Source organism: Mytilus californianus, unplaced genomic scaffold (genome assembly GCF_021869535.1).
Source record: "Mytilus californianus isolate M0D057914Y unplaced genomic scaffold, xbMytCali1.0.p SCAF_2, whole genome shotgun sequence".
Lineage (NCBI taxonomy): Eukaryota > Metazoa > Mollusca > Bivalvia > Mytilida > Mytilidae > Mytilus > Mytilus californianus.
The window spans coordinates 67,044,993-67,058,811 of record NW_026262668.1 but is presented as its reverse complement, the minus strand read 5'-3'; the positions used below and the strand labels follow the sequence as shown (position 1 = coordinate 67,058,811).

General features: G+C 31.9%; 1 protein-coding gene across 4 annotated transcripts in view; it reads left to right on the top strand.

Annotated features, from left to right (window-relative positions):
• Window positions 1-2,929: 2,929 nt before the first annotated feature.
• Window positions 2,930-13,819, top strand: part of LOC127728114 (N-acyl-phosphatidylethanolamine-hydrolyzing phospholipase D-like) — a 30,474-nt gene continuing 19,584 nt past the window's right edge. For 2 of the 4 annotated variants that reach the window (XM_052235351.1, XM_052235347.1), the window contains exons 1-5: window positions 2,930-3,208; window positions 8,084-8,255; window positions 8,555-9,043; window positions 11,069-11,217; window positions 11,970-12,084. In XM_052235351.1, coding sequence (XP_052091311.1) covers window positions 8,088-8,255; window positions 8,555-9,043; window positions 11,069-11,217; window positions 11,970-12,084 — 921 coding nt within the window. In that variant the 5' untranslated portion in view covers window positions 2,930-3,208; window positions 8,084-8,087. The remainder of the gene's footprint in view (window positions 3,209-8,083; window positions 8,256-8,554; window positions 9,044-11,068; window positions 11,218-11,969; window positions 12,085-13,819) is intronic. The other 2 variants (XM_052235348.1, XM_052235350.1) reach the window with 2 other exon arrangements.

Sequence of the window (13,819 nt, the reverse complement as noted above, 5' to 3'; positions counted from 1 at the left end):
TTTAAAAGTGTGCTTTCCAGTGGGTGATAATTTACTGTTGAAAATACACTATGTCATTCATGTAGTCATGTCAATCAATAAATAAAAGACGTTTTGGATTTTTCGGTCAAGCCTGCAGATATTGATATGATTTTTTGTACTTTTGTACATGAGCAAAGGGCCCAACGCATGTAATCTTGACAGTTATACATCTATTTCCAAATGTTTATATGTGCTATTATCATCACACAGCGTAGTAAACACACATTCCATATCTTGACAATGGTCACATGCATTTTATACATTCTTGTACACTGTTTCAGCTTACATATAGCTTTTCATCTTTTTTTTTAAATACTCTAGATAGTTTCCATCATCATCAAGGTTGCAATTGGTTTCCACTGCAAATATTACAATCGTTTTGAGAAAATGTCCAGGGATTTGAAAAGATTGTTTCCTGGTCTGGTAGCTTCGTCTTGAGAGCCTTGTGCCAAAATTAAGCGGTTTTTGTACATCTATCTAAACGCTTGGTCATCAGAGTTTAAAGTTAGGGCCGAATACTATGTTCTGTAACTTTTGCTAGTATCATAATTACATTAAGGTAGCTGGTGTGTCTAAATATTCGACGACATAATTTTCCTTAAACTTCTGTAAAAGACTTCTAGGTCAATGTTCTTTCAAATTACAATATAAAACTAAAAACTGTGGGTCATTAAAATACATCAAATCGGGGCTATTTTATGTTGGTAATATAGGGGAGAAAATTCAATGCTAGAATTCCTTTATATTGATAATTCTGAAATATCAAATAAAAAACGGGGTCACAGGCCTTATTTTCTCGAAAAAAAAACAAAACAAATTGTCCTATCAAATTCAGTTTAATTATCTGTCCTTGATTTTAAAAGGATTTGTTCTAAGAATTTTAAATCCACTTTTCGACACTTAATTTTTAGATAGTTTGATATTTTTGTTGTATATTGAATGATGCTTGGTAAAAAAAATTTAAAACAATAAAGTATTTTTGCAACATGCCCAGAAGGGATGCTCAGAACAAGACACCTGATCTACTTTAAGTTCATCTTCTAAGATTGATATTACAAATGTATATTAGACATTCAAAACCTAAAATATCTTTAAACTTATTGCCATTCACAGTCAGCATCAGTCAAGAAGACAATATTCTTGTTGTAAAATTGAAAATCTGTTTGTTTGTGTGTGTGTGTGTGTGTGTGTGTGATTAAAACTATTTTTGTTATTTTCAGGGTGAAGTTGATTATGAAAATGATGACAAGTCACAGCAAATTATTGGATAGATTTGCTTTCGTATTAGCTTTAATAATTCTTAGATCTATAAGAAAAAGAATCTGTAATCAATACTGCCAGAGTGCTTCTGGTGCAAATGTACAAAGACTCAACATTAGTATCACCTGATCATGATGCTTTTAATTAGGTTTTACACATTTGATATTTGTTAACTGCATAACAAATATCATTTAAGAAATGAATGCTACTTTTTGTAATCTTATTGGGGTGTAAAAGTACATTTTGTATGAAGCGCGGAAGTGCTTCATTCTAGAAATGTGTGCACGATCAACACTTTTACACCCCAATAAAATTAAAAAAGAGGCATTCGTTTCTTATAATTACATTTTTATGCTAATAAGACCATGAACAAAAGTTTTATCAAGTTTTTCTTTTATTTACCGGTGCACTTTTTTGTGGAAACACGTGTCATCACGACAAACATTTCATTTTGACATGAAGGTTAATTTTTGAATTACGCGCAATTGTTGTTAGCCAATCAAACTAACGGATTATCGTGAAACATACAGGTACATGTGATGTAATTATCATGTATATTGCATAGCAAGGATTTGTAAATCCTTGGGCATAGTAATAATTTAAAAAATACAGTGTATCTTTCAGAAGATATTTTTATAACTTTCCTTCTGAACATTGTTGGCTTTAACCACAGGTTGAGAGGCTTATTTTTCTAAAATTTACTTGCTTATATAAATATGATATGTACTTACACTAAAGAAATAGAATCAGTAAAATTAAAAAAAAAAAAAAGCACATCAAAATTGTTTTTGTCTGATGTAATCAGCTTAAATTATGTCGTTAGTTTTCTCTGTTGTATTGTTGTACATGTTGTCCGTATCCTTTTATAGCTAAATACTATACGATATGAAGTTTGCTCATTGTTGAAAGCCATACGGTGACACATAGTTGCTATGTTACATCCTTGAACCGTAGCATTCTGACATGGTTAGTGAAGCAAATTCAAGACATACCCGTCTTAAAAATGCGCGTTTTTTCGTATTTATGTAGCAGTATGACCAGTATGTACCTTAATAAAACATAATAATTCTAACCCTCCCAGTATTAAAGCATACTAGTCAGTGAATCATCTTACAAGACATTTTACAAAAGAAGACTGCCGAGTTTTGCCCCTGGTTCGTTACCATACTCTCAAGGTATCTAGTGCATATTCAAGTTCGGTGTCAAATATGTCATGTCTATTAAATCAGTAAGGTTACTAGTTCTGTGTGATAGTAATATCTGGTAAAATGATAGAACTTAAATATGTTTTCATACTACACAGTAAGTAACATTGATCATGCACCATTTCCCTTTTTGGGGTTGAATCAAGGATCTGAATAGTTATAGATACTTTAAAATTCCTTGATTAAATTTTAAATTTGTATAATTATTTTTCTTTTGGTCAATCATAGTGTTTTTTTTTCCATCCAAATTAAAGTTTATTTATTCAAATTACATTTCTTTTTTAGCTAGCCTTGATTTCCGTCTAATCTGCGTCGGCAGCGTTGCTGACAGCATAAAAAGGCTTGGACTAATATATTAACGGCATATAGTTACCAAGTTGTCCTGGTCCGAGATATTTATGGTCCGAGTTGTCCTAATTCCGCTTTCCATACGTAACTTCCGGTCAAAGTGAAAGTTTGTCAAAATAAAATGAAAGTAGAAATATATCAGAGAAGACAACATGTTGAATAGTTTAGACAGAAACTGGAATTCTTTTTAAGAAAAGTTTTACCTTGTTTGGTTAAGAAACAACAGTACAAGGAAACATATTTAAATAACCCGGAACATTTCAAATGTTCTAAATGTCGACCTACGCTTACGCAACAATTTGTGCAAATTACTGTATAGCAGAGTAGCGAAAGACACGGACACATTGGCTTTCGGCCTTTCTTTGATTTATTCTGTAAGTTGTGGTGTATAGTTTGTTTGAGTTCTTAAATGTAATTTTCTCCTTCAACAAGTAATGCAGCTTTATGCTACATGTTTCAGTCCCTTTTGGGATTCTGTGGGAATTCTAGTCAAATCGGCACCTGGTCAAATCGGTACCCGGTATAGTCAAATCGGCACCTGGTCAATTTGGCACCTGGTTAAATCGGCACCCGATGAAGTCATTTGGCACCCATGTTAGATATGTTTAATATATGTTTTTTTCAGTATTTTAAGCAAAAAGATTAAAATAAAGAAGGGGTTAAACAAGTATTGACCTATTTACATTTTGGGGGGATTTCTGTATGTATTTTTTTTCGTTCAACTTAATGCGTATTCAAGGTATTGAATATTTTTTATGCATATTTTAACTAGTTGAGCATTTTGCATGATTGTTGGTTTAATGCTGTTTAAAGTTTCCTGAAAAACCACCTTAATTGCTAATTATTTTGCATGCAAGTTTGATTAGTGATAGTAATGAAATGAACTCATAGTTTTCCCTTTTATTGCATCTAATTTTCTCATAATTAAACAACTGCTTGGGTAATGGCTTCATTGTTTATTATTAAGTTTTTGAAGAAAAAACAGCAATAACTACCTGTATAGAGTTAAAACAACAAACATGTTAATTATGTAATTGATAAAAGTTATTAATTAATTAATTGAAAAGAAAACTAATCAAAACATCAGTCCGATAGAATGTTGAGAAAACTTTAAACAATAAATTTATTAATTTATTTTTAAAGATGTAATGAATGATAAAATCCAACCCCAAAAATAATTATTAATAGAAAGATCATTTATACATTGTTAGAATTATTTATAAATATATATTATATCAAATATTATTGGATGCCGAATTGACTTTAAATAGGTGCCAATTTGACTAGATGCTGATTTCACCAGGTGCTGATTTGACTTTTTCTATGGGTGCCGATTTGACCAGGTGCCGATTTGACTTGTACCCTTCTGTGTTATGATCTGTTATGAGCAATGGTTGAATCAGAAAATTTCTCTGGACACTATTTGAATCTCAAAAGTTGTTTTACACTTGTTTGTATCTTGTTGCTTTTCTTTGAACCTGATATATCTTGTAGATGGAATTTTTAGTGGCCTAGTCCTTAAGGTTCATCATAACAAATAGACATATATGGCCGTATTTTCACCTCAAAAACTACTCTGTGTACATACGAACTTATGCAGTTTGAAAAGTTTTAAGGCCTGAAATCCACTAGATATATAAAAGTTAAATGTATTTTGCATATCAGAAAGATAAAATCGTTTTTGGATTTTGATGGGCATTTTTTTTCATTCCTGCAGAAGGTGTAAAAATAAACTAAGTTTGGATACAACTTTGAGATGCTCCCTCTCAGGTAACAACTAGTTTGTATTGTATTGATTGTCCTTGATTGGCTGGACAATAGATATCAATACATCTATAGGTGAGTAAAAGGTAGTAACTGAGTGGACAGTATCAAATGCAATTTAGGTGTTTGTTTATTTTTACATCTTCTGCAGGAAGGAAAAAAAAATGCCCATCAAAATCCAAAAATGATTTTATCTTTCTGAAACACAAAATGCATTTAACTTTTATATATCTAGTGGATGCCAGGCCTTTAAACTTTCCAAACTGCACAGGTAAGTCTGTACACAGAGTAGTTTTTGAGGTGAAAGTACGGACATATTTGTCCATTTGTTATGATGAACCTTAACGGTGGAAGGTTGAAGCGTATTCTAAATGCAGTTTTACTAATCCAGTAACCACAAAAATACATAATAAATAAATAAAACATAAATGAAAAAATATGAATATATGAGTTTTGAGAAGAATTTTTTTTTATTTAGGACCAAAAATTCTTCTCAAAACTCATATATTCATTTTTTTTCATTTATGTTTTATTTACAAGATATTTATACTATATAAAAAAAAAAATGTCAAATCAATCGATTGTCAAATACTGTACCATACTCAGATCATGCACATAAATTCAGTGTGAATTGCTGGCTTCAAAGGCAAGGAATTCTTTTAAATGATATAAGAAAACAATTCAAAAAGACTTTAAGTGTATAGGAGAAAGCCAACATCTTTTTGAATTGTTTTCTTATATCATTTAAAAGAATTCCTTGCCTTTGAAGCCAGCAATTCACACTGAATTTATGTGCATGATCTGAGTATGGTACAGTATTTGACAGCGATTGATTTGACATTTTTTTTTTATATAGTATAAATATCTTGTCACTGTTTTCGATCGTATTATTTTGTCGATTCAATACAGTTGTTGTACCAAATTAACATACTTCCTTCGTGTCGGGATATATCAACTCAGTCAACTGTGCTATTTTTATAATCAATTCTGTCAACTGTATATTCATATAATAAACAGAGCACGATCGTATCTATTGTATTCAATCAATACGATTGTGCCACAGTTGATCAATATAATCAACTCAGTCAACTCTATATTAATATTTCAAACCTTGCACGATTGTATCGATCGTATTCAATAGTTACGATTGTGCCACAGTTGATCAATATAATCAACTCAGTCAACTCTATATTAATATTTCAAATCTAGCACTATCGTATCTATCGTATTCAAGCGATATGATTGTGCCACGGTTGATCTGTATAATCAACTCAGTCAACTCTATATTAATATTTTAAACCTAGCACAATCGTATCGATCGTATTCACTCGATACAATTGTGCCAAGGTTGATCTGTATGATCAACTCAGTCAACTCTTTATTAATATTATGAACCTATCACGATCGTATCGATCGTATTCACTCGATACAATTGTGCCACGGTTTATCTGTATGATCAACTCAGTCAATTCTTTATTAATATTATGAACCTATCACGATCGTATCGATTGTATTCAATTGATAGGATTGTGCCACGGTTGATCAATATAATCACCTGAATCAACTCTATATTAATATAATGAACCTAGCACGATTAATAATAATAATAATAATAATTCTTTATTTAAAGAGGGTTACACAGTTAGCTATAACACTAATCTTCCCTGAGGCCCTCATGAAATGCATTGAAATATAATAAACAAACAATTACAAAATAATCAAACAAACACACACATAAGAAAAATCAAATAAGAAATTGTTATAAAATATACAATTTTCAAAACAAGTAAAAAATGATTGTATTGATCGTATTCGATCATGACGATTGTGCAACAGTTGATCAATATATTCAACTCAGTCAACTCTATATTGATATTTCAAACCTTGCACGATTGTATCGATCGTATTCAATCGATACGATTGTGCCACAGTTGATCAATATAATCAACTCAGTCAACTCTATATTAATATTTTAAACCTAGCACGATCGTATAGATCGTATTCAATTGTTATGATTGTGCCACGGTTGATCAATATATTCAACTCAGTCAACTCTATATTAACATTTCAAACCTAGCATGATCGTATTGGTTGTATTCAATTGATACAATTGTGCCACAGTTGATCAATATAATGAACTCAGTCAACTCTATATTAATATTTTAAACCTAGCACGATCGTATTCAATAGAGTTTGCAGTTGATTGGAATGATGTTTGGTGAATTATGCCCTTTAGAAATAGCATGAATCGTGAAAAAATCCAGGCAACCAGGATGTGATATTGTATTGCTCCGAAATACTCATTCACCTGTTAATATTGCCTCTGTTCTCTGTGTTTTTCCATGGTACAGTTTTGTCACTGTATACTTTCGTAAAGAATGCTCAAACCGGTGCTATGGACCGTCTTCAAACTTGAATTAAGGTTAAAAAGGTTTTATCTGTGTTTAAAATCTTTCAAACAGCAAATTAATAAAAGCGCTGTTCCTGTGCTGCAACTTTTGTACATTTTTCAATTGTGTGTACACCATACCCATTCTTACATATGTTATTTTCATAGAGTTTATCTCTCCCAGTGCTTGAGTTGTAAATATAGTATAACTAATCATGTTTAATCTTTATCAATGGTATTAATAGTTACCATTATCAAATTGAGTTGATTGATTTGACATATAACGTTCAATCGTTATCTATCGGAACGATCGAGTCTTCATCACAAACACATTGAGTTGATTGAATCGACAAACAATGTTCAATCATTATCGATCGTTACGATTGAGTAGTGGTTATAACCAAACTGTGGAGGTCGATTCGACAGATGATCTTCACTCGTTATTAATCGTTACGATCGAGTAGTGGTAAAAACCAAACTGTGAAAGTTCATTCAGCAAATGATGTTCAATCGTTGTCAACAGTTACGATTGTGACTTCGTCTTAAACAAATTGGGTTGATTGATTCGACATATGACGTTCAATCGTTATCGATCGTATCTATCGTTACGATTGAGTATTCATCAAGAATAAATTGAATTGATTGATTCGACAAATGTTTTTCAATCGTTACTTATCGTATTGTTCGTTAAAGTTTTGTTGAATTAATCAATCGTTAAAGTGTCTATTTAATACATTCTTTTTAACTGAATTGAATAAAAAAATGAAGGAAAAATTAACTGTTTTTGAATCAATCGATTGTCGAATTCTGTACCTTAATGGGTCCTCTTCACTTTCCATTAGCTTTTTTACTAAACCATGTAAATACTGAATAAATTAACACATGAAGATGATCAAACAAACACAGATTTGTATATCATATTAAAATCAAAGTTACTATCAGCATAACAATGATAAGAAGTCATATTTTTCTTACATTTTTATTCTGAAGTAATCAGATATGAATGAAGACGAAGTATTTTGATTTTAACCATTCATCAATTTATTAAAGATGTCTATATTCATGTATATTCTTTAAACTGAATTTTATTTATCAGATAAATGGCAGAAGCAGTGAGTGATACCTTGCCAGATGAGTTTACCAATCCAATTGTTTTAAAGAATGGTTGCTACGAGAATCCATGGAAAGGATTTAAATTTCCAGGCTTAGGAGGATTATTGAAGTTCATTTTCATCAGCAAAGACAACTCCAATATTCCTAAAAGTCAAGTAAATACAATCATGACACTGTATACTTAAGCTTTCTATATGGTCATATTTTTAACAATTTAGTTGCTAGTCAAAATATAAACAAAAATAAGGTGAAAAAGTAATTTTATTCAGAGACAAGTGCCTGTGAAGTGTTTTTTAGTAAAAAGTAAAGGATGAAAAGTTTTCAAAATAATAGTACATTGCTTTTAATCATTTATCAATGATTGACCTAAACAATAAACTCAAAAATAAATAATTAATTACAGTTCTGTAATGTAAAAACGCTTTATAACATGTGGTTCACAAACTTTTTTTAGGAATTAGACAAAACACTGCCAGTAGAAAAACCTGACTTTGCTAGATTGAATAACCCACCTCCCAATGATATTCAGGTCACATGGATAGGACATGCTAGTGTACTAGTTCAGTTTGATGGCCTAACGGTTCTCACAGATCCAATTTTTAGCCAGAGAGCTTCTATGTCACAATGGTTTGGACCAAAGCGTTTTAGACCAATACCATGTGAAGTTCAAGAATTACCAAACATCAACATTGTAGTTATAAGCCATACACATTATGACCATTTAGATCATGGGTCTGTCCAGCAATTGAATGAGAGATTTGGGAAAGATTTGGCTTGGTATGTTCCTAAAGGGACAAAACAATGGATGACAAATGTTGGATGTGAAAATGTTACAGAATTAACTTGGTGGGAAGAGTCTGTATTTCCTAAAAACACAGATGTTAAGTTAGTTTGTACTCCATGTCAACATTGGTGTAAGAGAAATTTAATTGATACTAATAAGGTAAATATCTATTCTATCTCTTGTTGCATTTCATAAATGGTTCTTAAATTATTACAGCTGTTTTAGGGTATTTAGTAAGGTGTTTATGGCTTTTCCATATTTATAAAAATGTTGCAATATTTTTATACGACCGCAAAAAAATTTTTGTGATCGTATATTGGTATGACGTCGTCGTCGTCGTCCGAAGACACATTAGTTTTCGCACTCTAACTTTAGTTTAAGTGAATGGATCTCAATGAAATTTTACCATAAGGTTCAATACCACAAAAGGAAGGTGGGGATTGATTTTGGGGGTTATGGTACCAACAGTTAAGGAATTAGGGGCAAAAAATAAGCATTTTTGTAACTTCCAGACATAACTTGTGTGTAAGTGTATGGATCTCTCTGACATTGTACCACAAGGTTCCATATCACAAAGGGAATGCTGGGATTGATTTTGGGGGTAATTGCCTCCAAATTTTAGGAATTAGGGGCCAAAAAGGGGCAAAAAACAAGCATTTTTCTTGTTTCATGACAATAACTTGTGTGTAAGTGTATGGATCTCTTTGACATTGTATCACAAGGTTCCATAACACAAAGGGAATGCTGGGATTGATTTTGGGGGTAATTGCCTCCAAATTTTAGGAATTAGGGGCCAGAAAGGGGCAAAAAACAAGCATTTTTCTTGTTCCATGACAATAACTTGTGTGTAAGTGTATGGATCTTTATGAAAATGTACTACAAGGTTTCATATCACAAAGGGAAAGCTGGAATTGAGTTTGGGGGTAATTGCCCAAAAAGTTTAGGAAAAAGGGGCCAAAAATAAGCATTTTTCTAGTTTCCAGACAATAACTTGTGTTCAAGTGTATGGATCTCTCTGAAATTGTACTGCAAGGTACCATACCACAAAGGGAAGGCTGGGGGTAATTCTCTCAAAATTTTAGTAATTAGGGGCCATAAAAGGGCAAAAAAACAAGCATTTATCTAGTTTCAGGACAATAACTTGTGTGTAAGTGTATGGATCTTTATGAAATTGTACTGCAAGGTTCCATATCACAAAGGGAAAGCTGGGTTTGAGTTTGGGGGTAATTGCCCTAAACGTTTAGGAAAAAGGGGCCAAAAGGGGGCCAAAAATAAGCATTTTTCTAGTTTCCAGACAATAACTTGTGTTCAAGTGTATGGATCTCTCTGAAATTGTACTGCAAGGTACCATACCACAAAGGGAAGGCTGGGATTGAGTTTGGGGGTGATGAATTATAAGGGTTTTTTTTTTTTTCCTTTTTTTTCTTTAAAATTTTCCATTTTAAATTGGTTATTTCTGATTTATATATAAAAGCAAATAATAATGATATGGTTTGAATAGGTAAATTAAAAATTTTTAAGTTCTTAGACCACTTTTATTCTGTGTCAGAAACCTATGCTGTGTCAAATATTTAATTACAATCCAAATTCAGTGCTGTATCAAGCTTAAATGTTGTGTCCATGCTTGCCCCAACTGTTAAGGGTTCGACCTCTGCGGTCGTATCAAGCTGTGCCCCAGCGGAGCATTTTATTGTTTATAGAAAACTAATTTTAGTGCCCTTTTTGTTCAAGAAATGAAAATTAAAATTGAGAATGGAAATGGAGAATGTGTCAAAGAGACAACAACCCAACCAAAGAGCAGAAAGCAGCCAAAGGCCACCAATGGGTCTTCAACACAGCGAGAAAATCTTGCACCCGGTGTCGGGCTTCAGCTGGCCCCTAAACAAAAATGTGTACTAGTTCAATGAAAATGGATGTCACACTAAACTCCAAAACATATAAATGAACTAAAATTAAAAAAACTACAAGACTAACAAAGGCCAGAGGCTCCTGACTTTTGTTTATTTGTTATTGCCTGAATTAATAGACTTGCCACATTTGGAGCAGGATTTGCGTACCCTTTGGTAGCACCTGATATCACCTGTTGTATTGATTGGTTTCATGTTTTTCAGTCTTTAAAAATGACCCATACTTGTCACTGCATTAGATGGTTTAGCTGTAAACAATCTGTTATTTTTATTACAGGCATTATGGGGAAGTTGGATTGTGAAAGGACCTAATTATAGTTTTTACTTCGCTGGGGATACTGCTTACTGTGAAGGATTTGAACAGATTGGGAGAAAGTATGGTCCATTTTCTTTTGCAGCTATACCTATAGGTGCATATGAACCAAGGTAAGAAACAGATAATTTATTGAATAATCACTAAAATTTAAGTCATTGAACTTTTTATTTTATTTAAAAAACAACACATTCTTGAAACAAACCAAAGCCAATTCTGAGATTAATTTCTAGGGACACTAGCCTCTTTAGATGATATGTACATGACTTTGACTTCTAGTAAGTAAATAGCATTTTTTTGCTTATATTATACATCAGATGTCACAAATAATTTATCCATATAATAGTTTTTAGAAATACTTGGTTTAGTGAGTATTAAGAATTATTTGGTACAATATAGTGAAAATGAAAAGAAGAGCATTAGAAAATCAAATAAAATTATTGAAAGTTGTAGAATCTGAAAATTAATTTACAATATTTCATGCATATTTTATATTAACAAAAGTCAAGATAGCTGTCTATTCCTGAAAAGAAATGGGTGTTGGCATAACAGGCCTCCATTATCTGGTCGTTCTCTATAATGGGATTTTAAAACAATCTATCTGAGTCATTTCTTATCTTTTTTTTTTCCTCGTAAAAAAAGCATTGTGTCTACCTTTCACACAATTTGCTTCCACAACAGATCATGGCATAAAAGTATACAGTAAAGTCAGTAATATTTCACGTAAATTGTAAGAAAATATTTGTATAAGTTGCCTATTCAACAGCATATTAAAGTCATCATATAAAATTTTAGCATTATAAATATTGAATGTACAAGACACATTTCATTTGCTTCAATGGAGTAAAATGTCCTCTTATTTCAGAAACTTTATGAAGAATCAGCATGTCAACCCTGAAGAAGCTGTTAAGATTCATGAAGATATTAAAGCAGAAAATTCTCTGGGAATTCACTGGGGAACATTTATATTAACCACTGAGGTAAAACTACATCTCAGGATGCATTTACAAAGACAGTTAAACTAACTGTAGATGTTAAATAATGTTCTTTGTAGTAATTATTAAAAGGAAATTCAAATAAAACCAGTGATAAACTTTATATACTAGTGGAACTTTAGTTGTAGATATTTAGAAAAAAGTCAACAGAATAAGAGAGGAATGTTCAAATTGAAAAAAAGAGATGTACAGAAAATTTTGAGTACTTATATTGGCAGTAGAGGTTAAACATATTGTTAATGGACTCAAATTCAAAGTCACTTGAAACTTGTTGCTAATCACAATCAGTTATCGTTGCCAACCTCTAGCAATGAGAAATAATATCATGACATGCCAAAAATAGACTGTATGTAAACAGTTGGAACACTGTGTATTACAAAGGATCGGAAAAGTGTGTGGGTTGATAACTATGAATATTAAGTCATAGCCCATATCATCCTTCCTGGCAGGTGTAATTGATATCCTCAATGAGATATCATTAGCCCTGAGACATTATTTCCCAATTTTGTTCCAGAACTATCTTTCCCTTTGCATTTGCTATCATGCAAATTTAAACAAAACTGTAATTAAAATGCATCAGACAATGATCTAAAATTAGCCAAACAGCCACCTGTTGAATATGATAAAAGTTTACATCAGTTAAGTGTACTTATGAGTTGTATGGTTGTTAGAGCAAAACAGCATGTCACATGTTTTTGAACACTTTTTGGCATGCCATCTTATGTCATGAAAAGATTTCTTATTGATAGAGGTTAGTAATCATGCATTTATCAGATTTTGTTGCTAAAAATATCAATTTTAGAAAAGTTTGAAGTTGTCAGAAAATTTTAACAAAATTATCAATATTCCCAAAGTTTAGCCTAAGTTTTCTCAAAAATAAGTATGGTAATTGTTTCACATCTTTCATGTCAGGGCCTTTTATAGCTGACTATATGGTATGGATTTTCTCATTGTTGAAGGCCATACAGTGAACTATAATTGCTTGTATCTTCGTAATTTGAACTCTGGTGGATAGTTGTGTCATTGGCAATAAAACCACATATAATTATTTTTATATGGTTACCTATTTTTTCAAAGATCTCAACTAACCCTTCAACATGTCTCCAATTGACAAAAAATGATAATGCAATGTAAAACTGTATAAACATCCCCTTTAAGACCTTGACTACCTTTTCAGACATAACTCTGTTATGTAACTTTGGCCAATGGAATAGCAGGAGAATATTGATTTGCAAACATAAATTTCCAGATAAATCGTTATACTTAAAATTTTCAAACAGATGACAAATTAAAAAAGTTTTCAATTGGGATTAGCAAAATAATGCCCTGTGGTTTGGAGGTAAATCGTTCTGTATAGATGTGAATGAAAGGGGATGTAGGGTATATATTTTTTCTTGATTCAGGAGGTGATAAAAAGAAATAAATTGTGATTTCACTTTTATGTAGAGGATTTTCTTTTCATCATGCAATCTTAGATTTAAAAAAGAACACCTTTTTAGCTCACCTGGCCCAAAGGACCAAGTGAGCTTTTCTCATCACTTGGCATCGTCTGTCTTCCGTAGTCGTTGTTGTAGTCCATTAACTTTTACAAAAATCTTCTCTGATACTACTGAACCAAATTTAACCAAACTTGTACACAATCATCATTGGGGTATCTAGTTTGAAAAATGTGTCTGACGATCCCACCCGCCAACCAAGATGGCCAACATGGCTAAAAATA